Source organism: Hypomesus nipponensis, chromosome 5, assembly GCF_054491055.1.
Source record: "Hypomesus nipponensis isolate SF chromosome 5, ASM5449105v1, whole genome shotgun sequence".
Classification (NCBI taxonomy): domain Eukaryota; kingdom Metazoa; phylum Chordata; class Actinopteri; order Osmeriformes; family Osmeridae; genus Hypomesus; species Hypomesus nipponensis.
In genome coordinates this window covers 6,153,187-6,179,388 of record NC_140365.1, presented here as the reverse complement: position 1 = coordinate 6,179,388, position 26,202 = coordinate 6,153,187, and the positions used below count along the sequence as shown (strand labels likewise).

Below are 26,202 nucleotides of genomic sequence, written 5' to 3'. Positions count from 1 at the left end.
TCAATTGGTCAATTCACTTGAATGGAGTATGTTGCCCTGGAAGCCTGCTTGTGTTGGAATATTCTCGTCACTAATATCACACAAGTTAACCCTGTAAGACCCGACTTAATTCCAACATCACCTTTTGCTCTCAATAAAATAGAACTGCAAATGCAAATTGTTTTGGAACGACTACATTTACATAACCAATGGGTCCTATTGTCTAGCAATGTTATTGGATACATTTGGTCTTAAATTTGTAGCCTACAGTACAACAACGGCAAGTGAAACATTTAGCAGAGCCACTCAGTGAGTTGTATAAAACCGCATTTATTGCAACCAAAAAAACATGCGCTTAAAAAAGGAACAGAGGTGAGCTTGAATCTAGCAAAACCAGTGAGGGGGCATGTCGACTTCGAAAGTTTAGTCCGTCTTGCAGCTAGCTAGTTACTAGCTAACTAGTTAGCTTGCTAGTATTCTTGAGACTGAGAGGAGGCCTTCTTTCCCGCCTTGCCAGTACTTGGTGCAGCCTGTCCGGTTTTCTTCGGCAGAAGAACAGCCTGGATATTGGGCAAGACGCCGCCCTGGGCAATGGTAACGCCGCCAAGCAATTTGTTCAATTCTTCGTCGTTGCGAACGGCGAGCTGCAAATGGCGAGGGATGATACGAGTCTTCTTGTTGTCCCGGGCAGCGTTGCCAGCCAACTCGAGGATCTCAGCAGTGAGGTATTCAAGCACAGCAGCCAGGTAAACAGGAGCACCAGCACCAACCCTTTCAGCGTAGTTTCCCTTCCGCAGCAGACGATGGACTCTGCCCACAGGGAACTGCAGTCCTGCGCGGGAACTACGGGTCTTCGCCTTGGCACGGGCCTTTCCTCCAGTTTTTCCTCTTCCAGACATTTTGTACAGTTAAGCACCACCGCTTCTTCAAAGCCGATCAAGTAATGAATAAATAGTTCCGCGGTTACGGAAGAATATAAACGCGCTACTTTGGTCCCGCCTTCGATTCTTATTGGTTATTGGAGCAGAAAGTGTGCTATGATTGGCCTGTGAACTTAACGTCAACACAACTCCTTACTTATTGGTTGTCGTTTTGTGTTAAACCAATCATAGTTAAACGTAATGTCCACGTCTTAAATGTCAGATATTTTATCAATTAATGTAATCTAACATACTTTCCCCTTAAACAGTATAAAATCAACTTCTCATATTGGTATTAGTGGAAACATTTCAAGTGGGGATGCTGTTGTAAATAACTAGTTATTTATTTTGAATTTGTAAACGTGCAGATTCTCTACTATCCGCGAGAGGTCCACACTTCCCGACCATGCTGTTTAGGTTCTGTAAAAGCATGACAAACAGCCAGCCAAGTATTGTCATCATCACGAATGTGGTTGTGGTAGTAGTTTCACTAACATCTAAAAGTTGCACAATTCTTAAAACTTGGCTGAAACATGGTTAGTGGATTGCCCATCCGGGAGGAGGAGACCAACTGTTTCTCCCAAATGTTGCTTCCAGTCCCAAGAGTTGTTATCAGCCCTTTATCATCCCCCACCTCACCGCTTCACATTGTAGTCGCCCGTTTCATTTGGTCTTCTTTCTTTCCCATTTAACATTATTCAGAGCTAGAAATGAATGGGTCATCACAAGCTATTGCATTTGTTAATGACTCTGTAACTGTCATTGAATACAACTTCGGAGGTGGGATCCTTGTAGTCTCTACCCATAAAACTACAAAGTATAGCAAGTTACAGTGAGTTTAAAAAATAATTTATTTAAAATAAATTAAACATGATAATTTTAAGCATTGCCTCCAAACATATGAAAAGTTATTTCAAGATTTTCGTCTTTTTTTAAATGCCCCTCATTATAGAACAAACCAAGTTAGGACTGCCAGCAAATGCACGAGGAGCATGTGTATGCTGAAGCCAACGTTTTTAAATTTTGTAAATTATCAATACATTATTTAAGATTTTTAGCACCAACAAAGATTGTTTGTGTTATATGCAAAGAGTATGCAATTCTGGAAATTCTACTTAAAACGTGGGCGGGGGTTGACAAGTTCCCTTTTTTCCAATAGTATGACATTCCCTATCTGTAACATCAAATATACTGTAGGGAAACAATACAAACTCTGAGAGGAAGTCAAAATAATTTGTTACATTGTGCAGTTTTGAAATACACAAGTACTGCATTATCTTATTGACAAGATGTACATGGATTAATATTCCTTTTTTTGTATATCTTTTTTTTTTTTTTTTTTACAAAACACATACCAATAAAGAGAGAAAACTATTTATGTACATCTATACATGTCAAATATGTTCATCATGAGGGGCAGGTCATGTGTCCTGGAGGGAGGAAGGGGTCTTGCATTGCAAAGCCAAAACAAGGGCTAACCGCTTGCATCTAGAGTTCAATCTGAAAACTGTGTCGATCACTTAAAGCATTTACCTGATTCAACTACCTGAAACAATTACGACCAAATTATTAAAAGTATTCTTGTTCATCAAGGGATTGCATATCCTCAATAAATATTGCTGTTCTGATCAAAATTGTTCACTTCAAACCCCTACATTAACCCTATTGAAAGGCTGGTTGAGCAAGGTATAAATTAAACAAAGGTGTTTCCCAAAAAGTCACCCTCAAAATGTCACAACATGATCTGAGAAAATCAATACAAACACAGGCAGAGGAAAGCATTCTGCTTTCTATAGAGATTATAATTATGAACATCATAAAAAATTGAATAAGACACTAAGTCAATATTATCAACTTAAGACTGATGGTTAATATTTATTCATCCACTATGTTTTTATGTTTATAATTATCTAAGCAAGAAATAAATCACGCCTATTCAAGTTTGTACTACACACTGAAACTACCATGACTCAATATTTGGGGTACACAAGGACTCAAAGAGTCGGATCAAAGAGCAAAGAAGAAGAAAAAACAAATAAACAAATAATTTTAAATAACACAAGGACAAGCTTTCAATTGCTGTAAACAATCAGATAAAGTTCAAAAAAGTGCAACCAAGAAGATCTTTTCATATATATATATATATATATATATTTTACAATTCTTATCAATTTCACAGGCCATCTTCCTTTACTGCCCCCTTCTGCTCAATGGGGCCAACAGCATTCCCACATCTTCAAGTTTATTTATGTTTTGACTAGTTCCCTTCAATCCAATGAGCAGCAGGGACTTCTTAAATTAAATATGTTTCTGTGTGATTCCAGACTAATTCTCTCCATTATCTTCCTCGAAGGAGCAGTGTTATTCCACTCTGAGGTAAGCTTTGACGAGAAAACCAGTGACCACCCACCTTGGGTGTCCTGCCTCCATCAACTGTTAAAGTTAAGGTCTCCAACTCAGGATGAACAGAGACAACATGAGCCCAGACAATCATCCATTCTGATACAGCAGCTTAACCTCCAAATCCTTCAGTGCCCTCAGTTATCTGCTGTGCTTGCCCCTCCATTAGTGGCACTGGCTTTGTCCTTCGACTTCGAGGATGAACGGAAGGAGAAGCGCTTGATGAGGCGTCGAGAGAAGCTGCCGGATTTCTTACGGCTAATGGTGGCCGCGGAGGCGGAGTTGCTTCCGAGGTTGGAGACGTCTTCGTGGGATTGACTGAAGCTGGTGTCCTTCTGTCTGTGTCTTCTGCGGAAGAACAGGTTGGTCCCGCTCCGGAGAAAGCCCACTGGAAGAAAGATGTGGGTCATTTGAGACACGATCAATAAACAGAAATGAACTACTGTACATCTGTCTCATGCATGCGACAGATACGGCAAATATCATTTTAAATGGAGCCGCGTTCAAATTCTCTCCGTACATATTTTATGAAATTGGCGAATGCAGGAAAGTCAGCGTGAGTCCTTAACAAAGACAAAGGAGTAGCTTCATCACATAGCAGAAGTGGGTTACAGTAGCCTTGAGGTTCTGGCACCTTTGTGGTCCTTGAGGCTGCGTGTTTCTAGTGCACCTGTGGAGCCCGTCTCCGACTCCACGTCGTCTACCGAGGGCCGCTCCGACACGTCCGAGGGCGTGGTCTCATCCGGGTCCTGGTGCTGCCCCGCCCCATAGTGGTTGGAGGCTCCGCCCTGCAAGGCAGCATCCATGGCCGCAGCGTAGCCCACTGACAGAGCCGAATCATCCTCCGAGATGGGAACCTGGGTATCCACACACACAAGAGACAGACATAAATCACTCTGGGGAGCTACAGAGAGCTGTAGAATCACATAGCGACGCATGAGGATTTGAAGCAATACCACATATTGCTGTAGAGCAGAGGTCTGCAACCCTGGTCCTCAGGGACCCCCTGTCCTGCACGTTTTAGATGTTTCCCTGCTCCAACACACCTGATTCAAATGAATGGGTCATTATCTAGTTATGCAGAAGCCTGTTAACGACCATTCATTTGAATCAGGTGTGTTGGAGCGGGGAAACATCTAAAACATGTAGGGCAGGGGCGCCCTGAGGACCAGGGTTGAAGACCTCTGCTGTAGAGGACATTACCAGTGATGCCCAGTCAAACAAAAAATGCTTTTAAGGTTTAACTATGTCAGCAGCTGACATGCAGGTGTTTACTGCTGTGATGGCTGACAGCAGCGTGGGACTATCCACCCCTGGGCTCTGACCTTTGACACCCCAGAGATGATGAGTGTGCTTCTTTTAGTGGGCGTCTTCCTAGCTACCTTGCTGGCTGACTCCGTCAGCTGCCGGATGGCTGTATCAGCTACTGGGTCTAGACCATTGGAGAGAGGACTCTCTACTGGAACACACACACACATATACACACACACAAACACACATACAACATTACATTGTGGAAGCTGCAGTATAGATACAGAGGTGGTCAGAGTTTTATGAGAACTCACGGCTGGGGGTGGGGCTGGTTCCGGCCACGCTATGGAGACCATCAGAGAGGATTGTGAGTCCTTTCTCTGTCACCTCCACTTTGGATGGAGACCGCGAGGGAGAGTCACCTGGAGCAGCAGGGAGGGACAGTCATCACATCACTGTCCACATCACCGTGGTCATCAGCATCAGCAAGCAATCTGTCCCTTATGTATTGTAGACCTTGTTACCCCATATAGTGTACTATTATCCTATCTCAGGATATGCGTGTATTTCTATGCACCTACCCATCTTACGGTCCAGTTTGGGTCGTGACTGGATGGTGGTCACTGTGGTGACGATGGTGCCATCCGGCATGATGGTACGGTCCACGTCCACTTTCTTTGTCGGGGTGTGAGAGGAGCGCAGGGGTGTAGCGCTGTGGCTGCCACGGGGGTCCCTTACTTCTAGGAGCTGCAGCTGGGAAGACAGACCATATACTCCATGTTAAAACACCTACACCAAACTCTGCAATCATTTCAGTATCTATGTTTTCATCATGTCATAAAAAATACAACTAGATTACACTGGATAATAATAATGTCGTGTTTTGTAGTGTTCTGTGGTCATCGAGCTGTACATATGACGTGTTGCTCACCTCAAAGGTGACTGTTGCAACTGGTGCCAAGCCATGACCATGGCTGACTGACAGCACATGCTGTCCAATAGGACTTCTCCGTGGCAGGTCCAAGACTAAGGAGGCGTGGCCAGGCAAGAATTCTGCTGGAGAGAAAGACGTGTGAGAATATGTGACAGGTGTGTAATCTGTCTAGAAGCTTCCATCTATCATGCCCCACAGTACCTCCATAACACAATTTACCTGTCAATCACTTATCACCCAGATGAAGTATATTATTTAAATGATCATTACATTCAAAGCTGCCTTACTTTCCCCTTTGCTGTTCCTTTCCAGCAGTCGTAGTTTTAGCTCTTTGGTTTCTGGCCCTAGTTCCCTGCCAGAGACACAGAAATCAGGAGACATTTCGTGTAAACATAATAAAAACATTGTGTTTTGGTATTTGCAGTAACTATTTGGGTTACATTTTTCAGTGCAGCCCTTATCGTTTGTTCCAGTTCAGTGTTCCATTGTTTGTGTGTATGTGTGTATGTGTGTGTTTGTTTGTTATCTCACAGTGTGACATCCTCACTCCAGTCCAGGGAGGCTGCAAGGCTGACGGCCCTGGGAAGGAAGCGGGTCCTCTTCTCAGTGGAGGGCTGGTTCAGACTCACTGCACAGCACATCTCCCCAGATAACTGACCTGCAGACACACACACACACACACACGTCAGCCCTCCCCTGTGGAGACCCAGCGGCACGCTAACAGGAAGTGAGGGTGTCTGAGGGAAGCGACAAGGCTGACCTCCTCGCAGGCACGTGGCCCTGAGCTGGCGTAGCAGCAGACGCTGTATGGGGACGCTCTGAGACGGGGGGGTCAGATCCCCTTGGAGACGCTCTCTGGGGAACTAGAGAGCAGATAGAAATAGATCAACAGGACAAGCCCTTGGGGGGAAGGGGGAGGGGGCTCTCATTGAACATTCATTTGGGATTTTGTTTTTTCTCTCCATAGTTGCCACACAGACTGGTGTTTGGTCATGATGGGAGTGTGTGGCTCACCGCAGGACTGGAGACACAGGCTTTCAGGTTGAGTATCATGGCTGGCTGGGTGCTGAAGAGAGTGTCCTCCACCAGCTCTCCAATCATCTCCAGGTCTGCCTCGGCATCCTTGTTCTGGGTGAGGAACGTCGCGTTACAGCCTCCACAGGTATCAGCAGAGCGTGTGAAAGAAGGTGTGTGTGTGTGATGGGTATCCTCTCACCTCCCTCTGGAGCCTGCGTGGAGATACCGTGAGGAAGAAGGTGGGCTGCCTGGAGAAGGTCCAGGTCACCAGGAGACCTTCCTCCTCCACCTCCTCCAGACACACCACCAGCTGACGGAAATGGGGAAACAGACACCTGTTACACACAAGGGACTGGACTCCGGACACACAGGAGCTACTAGACACATTCAGACTCCAGTGTATGTAGACTGCATACGATGGTTACAGCACTGATACAAGAAGTGTAATGATGCAACATTGAAATCAGAGTCACAGTCAAATTGCAGTTTTGCATAACAATGCCAGGTGAGGTAGACACTCAGCTGGTTGTGGTGAGACAGAGACATGCAAAGTTCTACATGCAAAGATGCTGGTGATGGGGTTATACCTGGGCCAGCATTGGCTCTATGGTGATCTGGTAGGTGTCCATGGAAACGGCTGCGGGTGACTGCTGAGTGACTGTCACTGGAAATGTTACTGTGTCAACGGCACAATTACAATGTAAAACCTGGCGAGGAAAGAAGAGAAGAAGATTGAGATGTAAGAGTTAGACTGTGGGAGACTGTTAAAATCAACTCTAGCAAGTTTGAATGAAAACTGTCTCAAAGTAACCTTACCATACTGCGAGCTGATTGGTCTGTGCAGGTCACGCTATCTATAATAGCTGAAGCAGGAAGCTGGAGACTGTTGTCAAAGGTGATCTGGATGGAACTCTGACAAACAATACAATATTAACATGTTTAGGAGCACTTAGGAGATACTTAGGAAATCACATTAAATATCTTCCATGGCAACAATAAAGATTATATCACAGTTTGCCAGGTTAATCAAGCTGCTTAAATTTAATCATGACACTTTTGACTATAAAACGCAAATAATCCTGAGCCTATTCCGCAGTCAAACGTACAATCCGAAAAACACATTACTTCTCAAACCATTAACTTGATATGCTTTCCTGTAATCCTCTGCTGTTGGAAGTTTTAAAGAGATACTGAAATACTGAATGAACATAAGAAAATGTTGAGTCAAAAGTTGATCAGCATGAACTGGCATGTCTTCAAAAGAAGACATCACACAATACAGAACTTTAAAATAAAAAAATATGGATGCTCCATATTGTCGCAGGACAAAGCTTCAGTCCCAGAGAGCTATGGTTGGGTGCACTGTGCTGGCAAGAGCTGGGAACAATTGGCAAGAAGATGGAACATATGTTGTGCTACAAATGCAGCAGAAAAGACACGGTAGAGGAGGAAGGTTTCTTAACATGACCTGACTGGATAGAACAACATCATCGCTGTACAGTAGAAGGATGATGTACCACCAGAGACTCACAGCCCAAGTCATCCTCATGGCATGTATCAGTCATCTAGTATCAAACTAACTGATACAACTACATGTCATGCTGTCGTCTTGTTTTTATCAGATTTTTGCCAGACTTTGAAATTAGTGCCACAGGCAAGGCCCCAGCTATGACTTGAATGAAGACCCCTGGTTGAATCTGACTGTCTGAAGATCAGTAGGCTATTTCAAGAGATAGCTTTGCCAGACTCAGGAGACAATAGGAAAGGGAACAAATCTCCTATTGTCAGTGCATGTTTTCCTCAATGTCTTAGTCCAATGTCCATCACACAGACCTGCAAGGGCCAAAGGTGGCAGGGGCTGATGGTGCACAGCTGTATGTGCGTATGTGTGTGTGCGTGTTTATAGCTGTGTGTGTGTATATGTAGTGATAGCTTGGGCAGACTGTGAAAACCTTGAGGGCAAGAGGCCCAAATAAATGCTGCCCGGACTGTGCTGACACACTGCAGTCACATGACTAACCCATCCAACCTGCAGTGTATTTCAGCTGGGGTTGGTCTTCCAACGTGCTTATTCATCCGTAGTTCCACTGTGTTGGGCCAATTAAAGAGTCTGATCACACGGTGTAGTTAATACAGGCTAAATACAGACTGGTATTATATCATTACTGCTTCAAAAGGAAAACTAGCAAGATAATCGTCTTACAGTCCTATTCCTGTATAATTATATAGAATAATTCAATATTAAACATATATTTTTGTTGTCAATGCTGGAGTGTATCAAGGTGACAAAATAGAAAATATATTCAATCATAATCAAAATACAGGATATACTGTGTATCAATCCTAGTACATGGCAAAGACACTTGCAGGATGAAAACGTTCTCTTTGCATCATCTGAAATGAATATGATGTGTAGCATGACTGGCTGGCAGTGCACCTGGTGCCTCGTGGAGTTTCCACAGAGACAGAAAAGAGAGATGCCTGTATGTATGTGTGTATCTCTCTTTTTGTCTCTCTTTCTGTCTCTCTTTCTGTCTCTCTTCCTCTCTCTAGAGAGATGACTAGGTGACTGTTTCAGGCGCTGATTTGTCCTTGTGATCCACCACTGTGTGGGTAGACGTATCTCCAGGGGGTCTCACTAGATAGAGGCTCCTGAGGACATCTGTGATGTCATTTTGAGTTTGTCACTCCAGATCCTCTGGCCCTGCTTGGATAAGAACTGGCTCCAAACAGCTTGTGGACCAATATACTGTATCTTTCTTTATTAAACTACATTCACGTCCTAGTTTAGTGCCTCCCCCAACAACATCTTTCCCCAGCAACAAATAATCCCTTTAGGATGTGTAAACCAAATCTCTCTGACAGATGTAAAGCATAAATAGTGAAAATAAAAGACCATCCTCCTTTCCTGCAGTCAGCTATCACCCATGATTCATTTTCTGTATTATTCAGCAATTACAATCTACTTCCATAGCTGTTTTTGCAACAGTTCAACCATAACAATATTTCCATCCCCTAAACAATATTTCCATCCCCGAGATTCTACAAAAGAAAAAAAACAAGGTACAGCCTCTCAGTCGATCAAATCACAAACACTGGGCATGTACGGTCCAATCAGGCCTCAGTAACAGAGAGGATGACCTTTACCCTGAGCTCATTACCAGACTCATTACAGATGTGCCCGTCAGCCTACCCGCAGGGATCCTTGTCTCCTGCAGACAAACACGATGCTCCAGTCCTGAACATCCTTCAACCCTACGTTGTGCCAAACAATCAGCATTTTACATCATTACATGATCAAACCAGGTTTGTTCTGTGTCACAGTTCAGAAGTCTCGCTTTGTGAACACAATCATCAATTTCCCCTTGATGTGTGTGCTCCTTTACATCAAATACCGACTTTTGTCAGTGGATATTCTGAGGACCGGCAGAGAGCCTGAGACGTTCCCTCTGGCATCGGGATAAATGAGCCATGCGCTTCACATCAGTCGCAGACAACTCCGCGGCTTCTCTTTGATCCGGAGCCTTCCAAAATCCTGTCCCAAGGTGAGGCAGGAAGGATCCAAACACACGCCGCTAACGGGCTTCCTCGGGAACAGGGTCTGTGTGCTACTGCGGTGTCAAACAGTGCAGTTTTACTGCGCGCCGCGCTATTTCATGTGAAGTGGAGCTACGATCATGATTGTAAGGGCCCCGGGGGCTGTGGGTCCTACTCTGCAGAATGGTGTGGATGAGTCAGCAGAAGAATGCCATGTGAGTAACCAACTGCACATGCGGACGGCGAGAGGGCTGTAGTGTTGACGCGGCAGCCTGTGGTCTGTATGTTGATGTGCTGGTGAGTAGGGAGTGTGAGTAATACGCCTGTATCTGAGTTGTAATCAGGTCTCTGCATTATCCAGCCATGTGCAAGGTCCATGTATGTGTGTGTGTGTGTGTGCACATATGTGTGTGTGCTCCCAGAGAACGTCCTTCTGGTGACATCGTCACACACAACCAGCTGTGCTGAGGGCTAACGCCAAATCCCTGGATTACAGAGAGAGAGAGAGAGAGAGAGAGAGAGAGAGAGAGAGAGAGAGAGAGAGAGAGAGAGAGAGAGAGAAAGAGAGAGAGAGAGAGAGAAATCTTCTTAGTGATCCCCGTAAATCATCATCGAACCGGAGGTGGACCGGACGACACTGTATGGCGGAACACATGTGCTTCCATCTCCCAATCAGCATCCAGCTCCCACCGCCTCCACCCCGGAGGAGTGTCGTCAATTCAAGATCGTCTCTAGTAAAACGCATGATGGAATTGGAATCCAGTTCATGTCCATCTCGTGTGAGGCTCTCAGTTTGGTTTATTCATCCCATCCTCAAAACAGCTTACATAGCACCTTCTTCTCATGACAAGGGACAGACCACTCTCCCGTCCACATGGTCAGACATAAGCACTTCTGACCAGCCCCCCTGACTCTAACAGCACACCGCTAATCTGATTAAAATGGCACTGTGGAGTTGTGTTTGTGTGTCCGCTTAACAGGCATTCCAATGTCCTGGTCAAGCATCTTCAGAGGTGTGTGTGTGTGTGTGTGTGTGGGGGGGGGTGTAGGGGATGAACGAGAGGGGAGGAGGAAAGTGGACCTCGCGCCCTGTCAGATACTATCAAACTCCCAGCTGTCACGCTAGCCGACACAATGGCTTGCAGCCCTTGGTGCTCAGTCTGTAGGGAGGAAGTCTTCGACTCTGCTCCTACCAGATCCATGCCAGTGGACACACACACACAAGTACTTACACACACACACACACACACACACACCACTCCTCCTAGCTTCCCACAGGCAGCGTCTCATAAGGCTCGACACCGTGTCAGACACGGGAGATACTCTTACCACACTGTGACTCTGGTATCTCCCCAGTCACATGTGGAGATACGATGTATGTAGCTCATCTTTCAGTGCTACAATGTGGCATGTCATGTGCGCAATACAATCTCAAGATGACATCAGTAGAAGATGTACAGAGTTGCACTTTAAATTAATATAACGGGGTTCACATTTCACCACCCCATGCCATACGTTTCTTCTCTTCCGATGCTATTCTTTCCTCCACCTGAGATCATATTTTACCCCATGCAGAAACATAATCGTGATGAATTTTAGGTCAGCGCCGAATGTGAGTAGCGGACACCATGGTCTAGGCTGTTGCCGAGGTGTCCATTTTCCAAGTGGTAACGGCAACATGCCTGGCAGGTGGCAGGAGCTGGTGGGAGAAGTTGAGAGCCAGACACAATGTGACTGGCCTTTGGCTACCTTAAAGTCGACGTTCAACACAGCAAAAAAAAAACCTTTGGGCAGGTTTTTCGGGTCAGGTGAATTTGAGTATAAGTGTGAGAGCAGAGAACTCTTGACACAGGCTCATGTAAGGTCATCATATTAAGACAACACTACAAAAAACATGGAACGAGGAACTTGAAGGCCCAACATATTGTTGGAAGAAATAAGTCTGTGCGAACTGCTTAAACGTAAATGTGGTTTTAGAGTTACACGCATAATCACGTATCCTCAACCACAAAATAATTGTAAAAAATGAACACGTCGGCTGTTTGTAGTAGGGTTCTCAGCCTTAAAGCCTTATTTCATCCAATCACATGGATTAAGCTTGAGAAAAGCAGTTGTGATGACTTGTTGATACTTTGTTGTGATGAAGAGCATGATGTGGATCTACTTGACTTGGCTCTTATCCACAGCTCACAAATGAAACAGCACATGGGTAAACAGTTTGATTCTGTCTCTCGGTCCTTGCCAGCTGAGGAATTTAAGCAAAATAAATTACATAAGTGAGCCAGGAACCCTACAACAGCATGGGCTGCGGAACTGCTACTTCTAAAACAATATTTGAAAATTATTGTAAATCATGTGAGCAAGCATCATTTAGAATGCTTTTACACATTGTTTGCACAACCAAACACAATGTATCCCCTCTTCATCCAGTACTGAAGCCTTGCTGAGCTATGCTGAAGAGAGTAGCCTAACTTGACAGACATCAAGTAACACACACACTGCAAAAATGTTAAACGTCTAGCTTGCCCATGTCACAACGTTCTTTGAATCTTACCTTAGGGGCTCGATTTAATCATTGACTCAGAGAAAAGTCTACATAGGAATAGTCTTAAAACAATAATAATCAGCCATTTAAATGCATACCTTAGATCTTGGGTATACAGACCTCAGTAGTGGGTTAGTTATAAAGTACTCAGTCTTTTATTAAAATGAAACCAGAATTCAGGATTTATTTATTGCAGTCAGACCCTTTTTAACTCACCAGGAAGTAAAGGGACGGGGGGGGGGGGGGGGAGCAGGTGGTAAAAGATGTGTGTCCCTACGCACAGTGCGGTCTGAGTAGCCCACTTTGATACACAGAGATTAAAGGCATCAGTTTGAAAAAGGGAAAGGGACCTTTAGAGACCTCTTGTCTGCAGAACTGACGTCTGTCTGCTATAAACAGTCAGCATGCCACAGAGAGAATGAAAGAGAGAATGAAGCCCTGCAAGCACTGATGCAGTAGGAGGTAGGCTGGGATATCTTCACCGCCAATAACAAGTGGATGTTTTTACTGTGGTTGGGTGAGACTGAGCGGGATATTCTCCCCGCTGATGTGCATTAGAAATCATTGTGGTTATGCAAGAACCTGCCTCTCAGTGCTGTTACACTCCGACTCCCACACCTCCAATGAGTAGCTCTGCCAGCGTGAAATGATTTACATATCACTGCCTACACACACTTACTGCACACACATCCACATGCACGTACCTACACACACCGTCTCTCAAAGTTGGTGGTGGCGAAATCTTTCTCACGGTCATATTATTCCGAATGAATCGTCAAAACCATTGTGTTAGACTGGCCTGGAGAGCTTAGCAACAACGGTGTAGCCAACAACAATGTAACAAACTTACCCCGTGCCTGCAAGCTTGCTCGTTGAGTGCTTTGACCCAAGCTTTCTGCCAGTGTTCCCGGAAGGACTTGAAGGAGAACAGAGAGCCAAGCAGGCCCTTCACCCCTGCCTCAGATGCTGGTTCATCTCGTCCAAATCTGAGCTTTAACAGGGACCCCCACACTCCCCCAGCCTGGGTCTGGTGGGAGAGGGAGAAGGGAAGTTGCCAGAATGTGTCCCCCCTGCTCTGGGTGACTGATCTGGGGCTCCTGAGGCGCAGTAGTGCTAAAGAGTACTGGACCAGCCAGGCCAACACAATCAGTAGGGAGGTCAGGAACAACCCCACCAGACACAGCCAGCTCATGTCCTTTAACATCATCACCAACTCTTCTGGCCTCTCATATCATCACAGGATAAAGATCAGGTCTTGAACTGTCCTATGCCTGCGGAGAACAGTGGGTCCACATGATGAATCATGACGGAGACTGTACATGTTACACAATGTTTCAAGACGAAGAGAAATGAAGAAATCGCTAAATTATGCCTAGTTGTGTACGTGAGATAAATAAATGTCGACTAAGAAAATACTTGTGGTGAATTTGAGTAGGCTATATCTATCACCTACACCGAGTTTCGTATGGACAGTGTTTACAGTAGGCCTACACTATGAAATTGTGCGGTAGACTAGGTCACTTTCAAAATGCTGCATGTGCATGTCGGAGCGACGTCGGCATTTAACACATTAGGATGATAATGCAGAAATAAACCATGCATAAAAACATACAGCGAATTTAGGGATGCCGTGCGTAGCTAAATTCCAACAACTTAACATTAACTCAATTAATCTATACGTACCGTTTTATTCTCTTTGATGGTATTATCTGGTATCAATAGAAACATGTCGGTAGCTGGCAACATCTCGCTGATCATGATCAAGGCATTGTAACAACATTAATCCGAATGTATTACAACAAGACTTTACGTGTCATCTTCGGTGGTTGCAGTTGATCAATCCTTAAGAAATTTCCGTAAATTATTACTATAATAATTTCACTTCAACCATCACTAAAGTAGACAACTGAATAAGAAAAACACTGAATTGTGATTGTATTATACCCCATCCTCCCACCTCCGATCCAGTGCAAAGTCGGCATTGGTAATGCGCAGAAGCTATAGTGGAGCTGTCAAACCGTGCCACAACGCGTGCACAACCAATACACTTAAAGTGCCACACACTCTAGCGTTTCTCTGTTGGGCTTCTCTATCTCAACGAGGGATGCGAATACAAACTGTAAAAATAGCATAAAATAATAATGCGTCTTCATTGAAAAGGCATCCTTATCGTGTAGATTTATAACGTAGTTAAGGAGCCTGTTAAGGGAACCTGGCAACAATGTGCATCATTTGGGAGAATTCTCTCCGTTGTTGTCACAAACACATTGAAATGGCAGAGTCGAAAATGTCACCGGTTACTATCGATAAACGTTAGTTCTTACCATACTCTATGGTTCTTAGGCGGTTTCAGGTTGGGTACAGTGTGCAACGCTTGACTTTTTTGAACGCAGCCTTTATTGCATTTGCGGAAGCAGACGTGGAATTTGTTCAACGAACAACAATGTTCGTCTAGAAACAAGGACAAGTTGCCTATATACGTAGCGAGTTTGCACTTTGGTAGTTACCGTATATGGATTATTGTTAGCCATGAGTTATAGACGCATATTACTTACGACACAATTGGTGACATATGCAGCGGCATGTTTATACGGCTCTGTATGCTTTGTTCTATGCCGCCCTACTAGTGTAGTCTACGAATGTTCGTCGGCCTAGGCTATACAATTGTTGCAAGGTTTATGCTAGCTTGCTGTATTCTTCAGACATAAGTCGTCTACCCTACCCTATCCTATATATCAGATTGCCGTCGAACTTGTAGTGTAATATTACCTTGTTTACAATGTCACCGATTCCAGTCCTCCCAATTGTCATCAACTGTTGTATGTCTGCACTTGGGTGCATGGCCACAATCAAACTAATTCCAGCCTTCAAAGATCATTTCATCGCAGCAAGGTTGTATGGTATGGACCTGAACAAAACTTCTAAAAAGGAAATGTGAGTATTGCCGTCGGCCCGCTTAATTGTAGACGGAACACACACAAGGAGTGAGTGTTCTTCTACATTTCTCTCTCTTTCTCCCCTCATCCCTTTTGCAGTCCCGAGTCTCAAGGCGTCATCAGTGGGACGGTGTTCCTCATCATCCTGTTCTGTTTCATCCCGGTGCCGTTCCTCAGCTGCTTTGTGGGAGAGCAGTGTATGGGCTTCCCACACGATGAGGTGAACACAGGAGGAGCCACCCCATCTGTTACTATCCCAAAGCATTTGAGCTTCTCAGAAAACAGTGCCTCCAATCATTTTGTTGATATTTACTCCCTCTGTCTTCATCAGTTTGTCCAGCTGATCGGTGCCCTGCTGGCCATCTGTTGTATGATTTTCCTGGGCTTTGCTGATGACGTACTGAACCTGCGCTGGAGGCATAAGCTCCTGCTCCCCACCATGGCCTCTCTGCCTCTGCTCATGGTCTACTTCACCAACTTTGGCAACACAGTCATCGTGGTGCCCAAGCCCTTCAGAGTCCTGCTGGGGATGCACTTGGATCTGGGTGAGTGCTATGATACGGGGTCTATCCATGTGTTGTACTGTGTCACATGGCAGTATACCGTGTTCCACCATGTTCAAGCCACGTGTTTTGAATGCTACTTTTTTGTCTGTGTAGGGATTCTTTACTACGTCTACATGGGAATGTTGGCAGTGTTTTGTACGAACGCTATCAATATCCTGGCGGGCATCAACGGTATCGAGTCAGGACAGGCTCTCTTCATCTCCGGCTCCATCATCATTTTCAACCTGCTGGAGCTGGGCGGTAAGAAGCTGTTGTCATTATGAACCTTCTTACATATTTTGGTTTCTTTATTTGTCTACTGTGTACACAACCAAAGTTGACTGCTGTATATGTGAGGGTCAAGTCTATTTATTTATAAAGCACATTAAAAAGCAACCAATGCTGATCAAAGTGCTGTATAAAGTTGTGTTATTACGGTGCGTCTTGACCTGCTCTTGTCACTGTTCCCCTAACACAGGAGACTACCAGGACGACCATGTATTCTCCTTGTACTTCATGCTACCATTCTTCTTCACCACTTTGGCACTTTTCTACCATAATTGGTGAGTTAAAACGTTTCTGACCTACAAAGCATATGGTCAGCTTTGCCAAACCCAACCCGTGAAGTCTTTCCTCTGAAACTACAGTTCAACCTTGATCGCATCCTATCGCAGGTACCCCTCGTCTGTGTTTGTGGGCGACACGTTCTGCTACTTTGCTGGGATGACGTTTGCTGTGGTGGGCATCCTGGGCCATTTCAGCAAAACCATGCTGCTCTTCTTCATCCCTCAGGTGGTCAACTTTGTCTACTCACTGCCACAGCTTTTCCACATCGTCCCCTGCCCCAGGCACCGTCTCCCCAGGTAACGTGGGTGTTTGAAAGTACTCTCTTCCTTCCTCTTCTCTCTTCATTAGGTGTGTTCAACCTTTCAGATTACACTTTGTATTCTTAAACCTGGTTGTACTTTTATCCTCCACCTGTTTGACGGATAAAGACTAAACCCAGACACAGGAAAATTAGGAATGAGCTACTCCAAATTCAAAAGGAAGGACCTTTCCAAATTAGGAGACCTAATACTAAAGGTAAACCATTACACTTGTGACTTGATATTAATGTGTGAAAATGTTATGTGTTAGTAATGCATTGTGTGTCCACCAGGTGGCAGAGACGCTGCAGTTGCTGGAGGTACAGAGGGGGCAGGAAGAAGATGACGAATTTGTGGAGTGTAACAACATGACTTTAATTAATCTAGTGCTTAAGTTTATAGGACCTACTCACGAGAGAAACCTCACAACCATCATGCTACTCATACAGGTACAAGCTCATTCAAGTTGGAAGTTACTTTGAAAATGTCTTTCTTAACATTGGCACATTTTATAACCGAACATGTTCTATTTTGTATTGTCTTGCACAGGTGTTTGGGAGTGTTGTGGCTTTTGGAATCCGCTACCATCTGGTGCGACTCTTCTATGATGTCTAGAGAGACAAGGCTGAGAGACTACAGTGATGCCAGTACTGGAACACTCATCTCTTATGCTACCTGACTGATTCTTCGATTATTGCTTTACCTCTCCTTTACAACTTTTGAGACTGGCCCATTTACAACAAGACTTTAGAGGGGTTCTTTTCCCTTCTTCTTCCCAGTCAAGTAAACAGGATGATGGACAGAGGATACTGCCGGGTCGCAGCAGTAGATCAAATCAAGAATCAGTATCTTGAATGAAACATTTTGCAGTTGTGGATGAAGCACTGAAAAGCAATCAAACCAATGTAAAGGAATGAGAGGTCCACGCCCGTCCCGTCCGAAGTCTATATTGAATACAAATACTTTTTGGAACAGGTTTCATAGGGAGAGATTGGGAATAGTAGTGAATACTATCTGGTGTGGGAGTTAGATACTAAGAAAACCTAAGTAGGGTAAGTTGAAGGGATAGGTGGAAGTTTCCTACATTGGTGTTTTGACATTGGTTAATTCTTGAGATTTATATGTATGGACATGCTCATATGAAATGTATAAATAATATGTTCTCAATACAAATGTTTTGGGAAGCTTCCTTATGTGAACCTCTCATGTGTTTTGACACTGACATATTCTGCTTGGTGAAGAAAGGCAAGAATTGTAAAACGTTATTGTGTCTGCTCTTGGCATGGAATGGACAAAATAAAACTGCTCAGTGCAAACGTTTAAATCTTTTTTGTTTGTTTGTTTTTTACGTACAAAAAAACCATTAGACAAACGTTGATTAATTTTATATGTCAATTACGCCTGATATTTAGCCGAATAAAAATACGTATCTGTCCGGAACATTGTTGCTGTTCTCATGGTACTGCTATTGGTAACGGGGACAAATATTTCTGCCGTACAGCGCGCGTCCATCAAATCTCAATACGCGATTGGCTAAAACGTAACAGCGGCTACATTTTGGGAATGCCTATTGGTTACTGACATTCGATGTGTTATTTCACAGGACTGGAGCTCAGTAGCAAACGAGCTAAAACACTGGTTTGTTTGAACGTCTGTTTAAAAAAATATATTGTATATGTAACCGGTTCGGTTAATCTAAGCACCGGTATTACCGTGTAAATGAAAGGTTTAGTCACGAGTGGTCTAATAGCTGGTCACACAGTTCAGTTAGCTAGCTGTTGCTGTAGGTAGAGTAGCTAGCTAATGTCAAGTGACAGCAGCCAACATTTTTTGTTTATGTTTACAAAGTACTGTAGCTAGTTACCGTTCTCGAAACTGCCGTGCTTTGCAGTGATTGATGGTTGTTAGTTTGCTCATCAACTCAGTGTGAGATGCCTTCAAGTAAACGGTCTAGGAAAGATGACACACCGCTGGAACTGGGGTGTGAGTGGGGCTCCTGTGAAGAGTCGTTGGATCGGATGGAGGACTTCTGCAAGCATGTGGAGTGTCACCTTAAGGCGTTAAGCATACCGGACGGTGACAGTTACCCACTAGGTAAGAGTTGAGTTGTGAATAGGGGCCTGTACGAGAAGGCAAAGGGGGCTATGTTAAGGGAGAGACATACACAAAACCGAAAAATTCGAACCCCTGTGTGCTAAATGATCAATAAGCCATAAAAAAGTAAAGCAGTGCTATAATATATAGGTACTCCCTAAAATCTCGGTATTCTTTGCAGACGGACACAATTGTCTATGGCGAGATTGCGGCTTCTGCTCTATGGAGAGTGAAGATGAGTTGTTCCGTCATGTGTACTTCCACTGTTACCACACTAAGCTGAAGCAGTGGGGGATGAGGGTGCTCAAGGCCCAGCCCAGCCATGGCGCCTGCGCCATAGGCTACCAGAACCGCAACATCGTCCCTGACATTACGGACAACTTCATTTGTCAATGGGAGCAATGTGAGGTACATGTACACGCTAACCGTTTAGCAGACGCCTTTCTCCAAGGTGTCAAACAAAACACTGCAAGTAGAAAGTACTCTGTATTTTGGTGGTCAGAGTCAAGGAATGTAACATCTGTACTTACCAGGCCCATGGGGGGCCCATCCCACACATCTTGTTACTGCACGTGGTCAGCTAACTAGACCTGGAAATGATCTTTTTCCCTGGTGTCAACAGCAACCGTCCCAAGTGAATCCAGAATGGTTCTATCGCCACGTGGAGATGCATAGCCTGTGCATCGACGTACCCCCGGGAGATAAGGACTGTTTGGTGCGCTGTGGCTGGAAAGGTGAGGGGGAAAAGAGATGTTCGTAGCGTTTTGTAATGAGCAGAGGGGCACTTGACTTGCATATAAGGAGTGGAGGAACAACCAGTTGCCCTTCAGTAAGGCCCTGTCTGTATGATCTGGCCTGCAGACTGCGGGGCCACGTTCAAAGGGCGTTTCAAGCTGCGGGAGCACCTGCGCAGCCACACCCAGGAGAAGGTGGTGGCCTGCCCTTCCTGTGGAGGCATGTTCGCCAACAACACCAAGTTCTTCGACCACATCCGACGCCAGACCGCTTACGAGGGTAAGATGCTGAGGCTTGGTTGGCGTCGAGGGAGACGCACCGTAGCTTCCTTTTGACACTGTGCTGAGGTTCCTGCTGCCTTGTTTCACGTCCTGTGCTTCCTTTCCTCGTGTGGGATCATGCAGGGCAGAGGTTCCAGTGTTCCCACTGCTCCAAACGCTTTGCCACGGAGAGACTACTGAGGGAACACATGAGGAACCATGGTCAGTTACCTTCTCCAGACCCAGCCTGCAGCGTGTTACCCTACCCAGGGTTCCCCTCCAGTGGAACTCAATGATCGTTTTGTTGTTGTTGCTCTTCACTTCTTCCCCTCAGTGAACCACTACAAGTGTCCGTTGTGTGAAATGACCTGCCCATCCCCCTCGTCTCTCCGTAACCACATCAAGTTCCGCCACAGCAACGAGAAGCCCTACAGCTGTGAATACTGCGAGTACAGGTGCAGCACAGTGGTCGCTTCTGAGCTGAGTCATGTTTCTGAGCTTGTGGAAGCGGTTTTCACAAGCCTCTTTCTGTCTCTCTCTCTTTCTCTCTCTCTCTTTCTGACTCTCTCTCTGTCCTTCAGCTGTAAGAACCTGATTGACCTGCGCAAACACCTGGACACCCACAGCGCCGAGCCCGCCTACCGCTGTGACTTCACCAGCTGTGACTACACCACCCGCTCCCTCCACTCCATCAAGGCCCACTACAAAAAAGTGCACGAGGTGAGAGAAGACAAGACTCGCTCCGAGTCCACATATACAGTGGGGGGGGAGGGGGCAAACTGTGTGAAGTAGTCCATAAAAGGTCTTTACTATCTATACATCCACTTATCTACCCAGGGAGATTTAATGGCACGCTACAAGTGCCATGTGTGTGAGCAGTGCTTCACCAGAGGCAACAACCTCACCGCCCACCTCCGCAAGAAGCACCAGTTCAAATGGCCCTCGGGACACCCCCGATTCAGGTAATATCTCTCAGTCCCACAGTGCCCCCCGCCGTGTGACTTGGGACTCCCTTATAGCTCTATGGGTCACCGCCCAGCTCACGGAGCTCTCGTCGGCGTGTGTCCCTCTCTCCCCGTCGCCTCAGGTACAAGGAGCACGAGGACGGCTTCATGCGCCTGCAGCTCATCCGCTACGAGAGCGTGGAGCTGACGGAGCAGCTGATGAGGGAGAGGCAGGAGAGCCGGGAGGGGGAGGAGGGCGAGGACTCTGCCCAGGCCGAGGGGCTGGAGCCCGGGGAGGAGGAGGAGGACGACGAGGCCGGGGCAGGCACGCCCAGGGAGATGGAGGTGGAGCTGCGAGGAGTGCTGTTGACGGAGGGGGAGGAGGGGGGACAGACTGTTGCCGGGATGAGTCAGCAGGGAGAGAGCATGTTCTTTGTGCTGACGAGTAGCTCACCTGACTCTGGGGAGGGCTCCGTGATGCAGCAGCTGCAGGATACCGCTCAGCAGCTGGGCATGCAGGTGGTGTGACCGCTAACACACACCTGGGCCTTCCCAGGACAGTTTCTCCCTTGTTTGAGTATGAGCAGAGCCACAGCATCCGGATCGGGAGAATAGCTAGCCTCCTAGCCTGCCCTACAGAGCCTGGGAGGTCTCGCAGGACGTGGAACTGAAAACAGAAGGCAGCAGAGGAAATTGTTATCACACCCAGGAGCAGTCTTTCATTTCCGAACGGTCCGTAGAGAGTAGTAGAAGTGTGCTGCTCTGAGTGAACAGACTCAGAGAGATATGCTGCTCTCCCAGGAGCTGGACTTTCTGTTGAGACTGAGTGTGTAATTTATAATGGATATTGTTTTCCAATGATGTAATAACTGACTGACTGAATTATGTCACGATTAGCAGAGATTCGTGAGATTCTTTTTTGTTGTTATTATTATAAATATTATTATTCTGCGCAATAAATTGGTTTTGTTTTTTAACCGTCTTCGCTTTTTGTCTCGTATCCAGTGACACATTCCCAGACTACGGGCAACTGGAACTTGGTCCAACTGTTTGATCATAACCATTGATTAGCTGTCTGTGAGAATGCAAGCTTGTGTTTGTGTGTAGGCACGCATGAGTGTTAAAGAGAGAGTTGGATTGAATGAGTCATTTTGGCGTAAAATGTAATCCACTTACTGGACCTGCCATCCATCAGTCTCTAGTGATAGACTGGCAGACATTCAGAAGCTGCTGGACAGAAATAGATTTCTAGATATTCTAGACAAATGATTGACATGCCAGGGTGTAAGGGCTTCCAAAAGTCAAGCACTATTCAGCACAATGCAAGTATCATCACCCATCAAAAATAGATTTATCCTCCTCCCTGTTGGCCATTGCCAAAGCTCTGTGCCAACTCCGAATGATATCTCTTGGTAGTGGATGGTTGGTTTAATCTGTGTTTAAGGGATTAGCCAGGCTCCAGAGCTTAGTGTAATCACCATTCCTACTGCAGCACTGCAGCCACACTCTGCAGTAGGGCAGCTTGAACGCGACACAGCTGAGGACGACCGTGCGGGCTTTCCAGGGAGGCACGTCGTGGTTTAGGAGGGAGGCTAATGAGGTGTCTCGTTTGAAAGACGACTGCTGCACCAAGGGACCGAGGCCTGGCCGCCATGAGGCTGTGTGCACTGCTGCTGCTGCTGCTCGGGTCCTCTCTCGAGGTGTCCACACAGCTGCCTGAGCTGATACAAGAAGAGGAAGGGAGCGGTAAGAAAAACTAGAACAATATCGCTTATTACTAGGAGTGACTCACTGATGTGGCATGAGCCTATGGTTCTTCACTGTTATTGATGCGTGGGAAGGTTGATTGACGTGATTACTGGAGATGTTGACTCTGATCAGGCCCCGGTGGTTCAGGTGGGACGGGGGAGACTCCACCGCCGGAGCCTGTGAATGACACCTACTGGTCGGGCACGGCCCCCATGTGTCTCGGGGGGTGTCATGGGAGACACCAGGAGCTGAAGAGAGACCGCTGTGGAGACTCTGACTGCTGTTGGTTCGGCTACAAATCTCTCTGCAGAGGTCCGCCTGACTGTGACTAACAGCGCTATTGATCTCGTTCTGTGCCTTCCTTTGTGTACGTTACTGTCCTTTTTCCAAGTCATGCAATGTGCTGTTGCTGTTTCCCCCTTGCTCTGTTGTGTTGGTCCTGCCCTGTGTGACAGTCAACTGTGGGAGGCCAGATGTGGACTTCAATGGCGCGGTGTTTGGGAACGACTGGTGGGTGGGCTCTGTGGTGAGGTACACCTGTCGCGCCGGCTTCCTATTGGTGGGCGACCCGGCCCGAGCCTGCCAGTCAAACGGCCGCTGGACCCCCAAGCCCTTCTGTCTCAGTGAGTAGACGGGTCTCACACGGTCTCACCCGCAATCCACCAAAGAACAGTCTGTTCAGCAGCTTCTTCTCTCTCTCTCTCTCTCTCTCTCTCTCTCTCTCTCTCTCTCTCTCTCTCTCTCTCTCTCTCTCTCTCTCTCTCTCTTTCTCCCTCTCTCTGTTTGTGTCTCTGTCTCTCTCTCCTGTCCCTCTTTATTTCTCTGGGGCTCAGGGGTGTGTCGGCGGGGCAGTATAGATGTCAACGAGAGGGACATAGATGGGTTCTGCTCCTCCAGCTGTCCGTCCAAGTCCTACGTAGGCCCTCCCAAACATGGCTGCAGCCGCATCGACAACTGCAGGAAGAAGGAGTCTGGCTGGAATGGCTGGTTCACCCGCTGTGACTCCTGTCAGTGTGACTGCTCCATTGCATGTGGTGAGCGATCAATCAGTGGTAAACAACTAACTCATTAGTTGTCAGGATTCATCTAAATAAATGTATTTTATGACCGTAAACGTTAAATTCTATATAACAGACTCTCTTGTCTAGCTCTGTTGTGGTTTTATCTTACAGCATCTGCAGGCTAAAGGCTGGAGAGGATAAATCTCTGGCACATGTACATCTAGGAATCCTCCTTGCATCACTCCTGATTCATCCCGTGTGTAACATGGTCCAGGGAAGGGTGGGTGGAATGATGACCTTGAGACACACATCTGTGGACCTGACTTCTACCTTCTACTGTGGTCAAGTCCGGGGCTAAAACCACCGTCTTAAATCCTTCTCTCCCCTGTGTGAAAGGCCAACCATGTTCAACCAAGCCTCAAAGGCCTTTTTGTTGTTGTTAAGGACTAAAGACAAGGCACACCGTGGAGACAATGTGTGTATAGCAGCCCTTGTGTATGTATCCTCTAGTCTCTTGTGTGGATGTGTACATGTATAGACAGAGAGACAGAGTGTATCATTACTCTGCAGGCAGTGTCCATGGGGATTAAGTCTCTTTCAATCTGTCCTGGAATGAGTGTGATGGAAAGCCGAGACCTTAATCTGGTTACCAGCCCTGATAGATAAAGCATCGGAGAGATACTCTGATACAGCATCGGAGAGGGTGGTCTGGCTGCTGCAGGTCAGATAGCGGGGTCATCTGAACAGTATTTAAGTGTTTGTATTTCCGATCTATAGTGTATTTGAGTGTATTAGAGAGTGTTGTGTAAAAAAGACGAAAAACTAAAAACATGGTGGACTTCTTTGTGTTGGTAGAGTGAATCATTATTTTTCCATGAATTGTTGAAATGTGTGACCGTCATGTGAGATACATTTACAGATATATAACAAGTGAGTTCAAAGTCAAATGTTCTTCCACAATAAAAACTGGTTTATTTGCATGTTCTGAAGTTTCATAATAAACATGTTCAATCAGTAACTACAGACTTCATCTTCAGTATTCAGACCAAGTGTTGAGTCTCAGGATAATGTGCTCATTTGCTTTGGGCTTGTAGCAGCCAATTCCTGGGGGGGAAAAAAAACAGGGATGTGAATAATTTCAAGACAATAAAGCAGAATACAAACATGCACAGGAAGGATATCCTCACCAGCCTCCAGTCTGGTCTCCTTGCCTGAGGATTCAGACAAAAGTTCCCAGTAGGTCTGTTTAGCCTCATTGCCAGCCTCTCCATTCACACTCTCAAGGAGAAGGCCGAAGTCTGGGTCATCCGTCACTGTGAACCTGTCAAGACAGGCATGCTTGTGAGTCAGCTCTCTCTGGCTGCTTTCACGAATAGTACTGCTCATCACAAATAAACAGTATTGGTTTTCTACTTGAAGTCTTGGCCTGTGTTCTGCAGCCTCCTCAGAGCTCCCAGCAGGACACCCCCCTCTACCATAGAAACAGAGTAGGACGCTGCCGCCTCATTGGACTGAGCGTTCTCCACAGACAGTCTGATGGGGAGTACGGAAGGACCTGCTCAGCAACAACCAGGATATGAGGCGGTAGGAAAGTTTCAGGCGATATATTCCACTTTAATTGACAGTCTGTATAAAGTATGGCCAATAAGGCCTCTAGGCCTAAACATGCAAGCAGTGTTGACTCACCTCCTTGTGTGAAAGTGGCTAGTAACAAGAAAAAAGCCACCGTCAGTAGAGTTGTTCTTTGAACAGCCATCCCGTCCACTCTTTCAGTTCAGACCCTCTCCCTCTCCCTCTGGTGAGCACTACTTATACTCTACCTAACCCCGGTTTATGACCACATTCCAATCCCAGGTTACCAAGGTTATTTTTCAATAACTCAGCTAAATCTTTTCTCTCCAGGCTCTTTCAAAAGTTCAGCCTAAAATAAATGATGTTTGTTCTTGCCCCACAGAGAAAAAACTGTACCAATATTTACTGTATTGGGAATAAAGAGAAGTATGTTGGAATACTTTTGATGTAACATAGATCAGAGAGGACAGGTACAGGTAGGTGAATAATGATCTACCATGGCTCCCTGACCTTGTGTCCTTTATTGTGTGGTGTGTGTAATGAGAATGCAAATAAAATACAAAGAAAGTACTTAGAGCGCAAACAATAGCTTAAAGGTGCATGACCTCGGCTCAGACTCCCGCTTAACATTCTATTTTTTTCTGACGTTCGTTTCCTTATTACATTTCTCTTGGGCCTTCAGAAGCATTAGTGTTTTCCAATTAATAGTTTTAGAGGTTGCACCTTTATCAATATTATTACATGAAGCATAGATATCAAACTTTTCTCTTCAAGTGTGCTGCAGTATATGCAATGGTGGACCACACTGAAATACTTATTCTATCCACACGGTGTCCCTGTAGCACAGAATCCTTTCCAGTCTGTCACACGTAGTGCGACACATACCTGTATGCACAAGAACGGCAAAGATCAAATAT

The 26,202-nt window shown here is 45.8% G+C and overlaps 6 protein-coding genes across 14 annotated transcripts; 3 read left to right on the top strand and 3 right to left on the bottom strand.

Annotated features, from left to right (window-relative positions):
- Positions 1 to 293: 293 nt before the first annotated feature.
- Positions 294 to 940, bottom strand: h2ax (H2A.X variant histone). The gene has a single exon (XM_084697867.1). It carries the CDS (start codon positions 876 to 878, stop codon positions 450 to 452), a length of 429 nt encoding a protein of 142 aa, XP_084553993.1. The 5' UTR covers positions 879 to 940; the 3' UTR covers positions 294 to 449.
- A 1,317-nt stretch (positions 941 to 2,257) lies between these two features.
- c2cd2l (c2cd2 like) lies at positions 2,258 to 14,981 on the bottom strand. 8 transcript variants are annotated; one of them, XM_084698371.1, is made up of 16 exons: positions 14,908 to 14,981; positions 14,267 to 14,425; positions 13,434 to 13,854; positions 7,318 to 7,413; positions 7,089 to 7,208; positions 6,701 to 6,811; positions 6,499 to 6,612; positions 6,245 to 6,347; positions 6,016 to 6,142; positions 5,772 to 5,836; positions 5,482 to 5,606; positions 5,132 to 5,303; positions 4,865 to 4,972; positions 4,625 to 4,758; positions 3,934 to 4,156; positions 2,258 to 3,687 (listed from the first exon to the last, which is right to left on the bottom strand). In XM_084698371.1, exons 3-16 carry the CDS (start codon positions 13,788 to 13,790, stop codon positions 3,437 to 3,439), a joined length of 2,106 nt encoding a protein of 701 aa, XP_084554497.1. In that variant the 5' UTR covers positions 13,791 to 13,854; positions 14,267 to 14,425; positions 14,908 to 14,981; the 3' UTR covers positions 2,258 to 3,436. The 8 variants fall into 8 exon arrangements, with proteins under 8 accessions (XP_084554497.1, XP_084554501.1, XP_084554496.1 ...); XM_084698375.1 differs by lacking the exon at positions 14,908 to 14,981 and adding an exon at positions 14,541 to 14,758 and having other exon boundaries at positions 3,970 to 4,156; XM_084698370.1 differs by lacking the exon at positions 14,908 to 14,981 and adding an exon at positions 14,541 to 14,757.
- A 173-nt stretch (positions 14,982 to 15,154) lies between these two features.
- On the top strand, positions 15,155 to 18,254 carry dpagt1 (dolichyl-phosphate (UDP-N-acetylglucosamine) N-acetylglucosaminephosphotransferase 1 (GlcNAc-1-P transferase)). The gene is made up of 9 exons (XM_084698378.1): positions 15,155 to 15,517; positions 15,619 to 15,739; positions 15,851 to 16,064; positions 16,179 to 16,325; positions 16,543 to 16,627; positions 16,739 to 16,927; positions 17,060 to 17,147; positions 17,224 to 17,379; positions 17,480 to 18,254. The coding sequence occupies exons 1-9, from the start codon at positions 15,363 to 15,365 to the stop codon at positions 17,543 to 17,545; spliced, it is 1,221 nt and encodes a 406-aa protein (XP_084554504.1). The 5' UTR covers positions 15,155 to 15,362; the 3' UTR covers positions 17,546 to 18,254.
- Positions 18,255 to 18,486: 232 nt separating this feature from the next.
- Positions 18,487 to 21,940, top strand: hinfp (histone H4 transcription factor). Of its 2 annotated transcripts, XM_084698314.1 has the most exons (10): positions 18,494 to 18,568; positions 18,856 to 19,024; positions 19,206 to 19,432; positions 19,647 to 19,758; positions 19,886 to 20,038; positions 20,164 to 20,241; positions 20,354 to 20,474; positions 20,601 to 20,739; positions 20,857 to 20,981; positions 21,107 to 21,940. In XM_084698314.1, exons 1-10 carry the CDS (start codon positions 18,518 to 18,520, stop codon positions 21,489 to 21,491), a joined length of 1,560 nt encoding a protein of 519 aa, XP_084554440.1. In that variant the 5' UTR covers positions 18,494 to 18,517; the 3' UTR covers positions 21,492 to 21,940. The 2 variants fall into 2 exon arrangements, with proteins under 2 accessions (XP_084554441.1, XP_084554440.1); XM_084698315.1 differs by having other exon boundaries at positions 18,487 to 19,024.
- A 675-nt stretch (positions 21,941 to 22,615) lies between these two features.
- On the top strand, positions 22,616 to 23,898 carry LOC146288129 (protein lev-9). Its single transcript, XM_084698740.1, has 5 exons — positions 22,616 to 22,709; positions 22,845 to 23,024; positions 23,168 to 23,335; positions 23,546 to 23,746; positions 23,885 to 23,898. Exons 1-5 carry the CDS (start codon positions 22,616 to 22,618, stop codon positions 23,896 to 23,898), a joined length of 657 nt encoding a protein of 218 aa, XP_084554866.1.
- A 799-nt stretch (positions 23,899 to 24,697) lies between these two features.
- Positions 24,698 to 25,500, bottom strand: LOC146288128 (cobalamin binding intrinsic factor-like). The gene is made up of 4 exons (XM_084697466.1): positions 25,400 to 25,500; positions 25,127 to 25,268; positions 24,901 to 25,034; positions 24,698 to 24,817 (listed from the first exon to the last, which is right to left on the bottom strand). The coding sequence occupies exons 1-4, from the start codon at positions 25,467 to 25,469 to the stop codon at positions 24,747 to 24,749; spliced, it is 417 nt and encodes a 138-aa protein (XP_084553592.1). The 5' UTR covers positions 25,470 to 25,500; the 3' UTR covers positions 24,698 to 24,746.
- Positions 25,501 to 26,202: the final 702 nt, after the last annotated feature.

What these genes read in the sequence shown, in the direction of transcription:
- h2ax (XM_084697867.1), bottom strand. Translation starts at nt 878, where the DNA reads ATGTCTGGAAGAGGAAAAACTGGAGGAAAGGCCCGTGCCAAGGCGAAG.
- c2cd2l (XM_084698371.1), bottom strand. Translation starts at nt 13,790, where the DNA reads ATGATGTTAAAGGACATGAGCTGGCTGTGTCTGGTGGGGTTGTTCCTG. An exon ending in ACCAATCAGCTCGCAGTATG is followed by an intron (nt 7,209 to 7,317) that starts GTAAGGTTACTT and finishes TTTCCTCGCCAG; the next exon opens with GTTTTACATTGTAATTGTGC. An exon ending in GGCCACGTGCCTGCGAGGAG is followed by an intron (nt 6,143 to 6,244) that starts GTCAGCCTTGTC and finishes GTGTGTCTGCAG; the next exon opens with GTCAGTTATCTGGGGAGATG.
- dpagt1 (XM_084698378.1), top strand. Translation starts at nt 15,363, where the DNA reads ATGTCACCGATTCCAGTCCTCCCAATTGTCATCAACTGTTGTATGTCT. An exon ending in GCACTTTTCTACCATAATTG is followed by an intron (nt 16,628 to 16,738) that starts GTGAGTTAAAAC and finishes ATCCTATCGCAG; the next exon opens with GTACCCCTCGTCTGTGTTTG. An exon ending in CCCAGGCACCGTCTCCCCAG is followed by an intron (nt 16,928 to 17,059) that starts GTAACGTGGGTG and finishes TGACGGATAAAG; the next exon opens with ACTAAACCCAGACACAGGAA.
- hinfp (XM_084698314.1), top strand. Translation starts at nt 18,518, where the DNA reads ATGTGTTATTTCACAGGACTGGAGCTCAGTAGCAAACGAGCTAAAACA. An exon ending in TGTGAATACTGCGAGTACAG is followed by an intron (nt 20,475 to 20,600) that starts GTGCAGCACAGT and finishes TCTGTCCTTCAG; the next exon opens with CTGTAAGAACCTGATTGACC. An exon ending in ACTACAAAAAAGTGCACGAG is followed by an intron (nt 20,740 to 20,856) that starts GTGAGAGAAGAC and finishes TTATCTACCCAG; the next exon opens with GGAGATTTAATGGCACGCTA.
- LOC146288129 (XM_084698740.1), top strand. Translation starts at nt 22,616, where the DNA reads ATGAGGCTGTGTGCACTGCTGCTGCTGCTGCTCGGGTCCTCTCTCGAG. An exon ending in CTACAAATCTCTCTGCAGAG is followed by an intron (nt 23,025 to 23,167) that starts GTCCGCCTGACT and finishes CCTGTGTGACAG; the next exon opens with TCAACTGTGGGAGGCCAGAT. An exon ending in CCCCAAGCCCTTCTGTCTCA is followed by an intron (nt 23,336 to 23,545) that starts GTGAGTAGACGG and finishes TCTGGGGCTCAG; the next exon opens with GGGTGTGTCGGCGGGGCAGT.
- LOC146288128 (XM_084697466.1), bottom strand. Translation starts at nt 25,469, where the DNA reads ATGGCTGTTCAAAGAACAACTCTACTGACGGTGGCTTTTTTCTTGTTA. An exon ending in AACACAGGCCAAGACTTCAA is followed by an intron (nt 25,035 to 25,126) that starts GTAGAAAACCAA and finishes CTGTCTTGACAG; the next exon opens with GTTCACAGTGACGGATGACC. An exon ending in GGAGACCAGACTGGAGGCTG is followed by an intron (nt 24,818 to 24,900) that starts GTGAGGATATCC and finishes TTTCCCCCCCAG; the next exon opens with GAATTGGCTGCTACAAGCCC.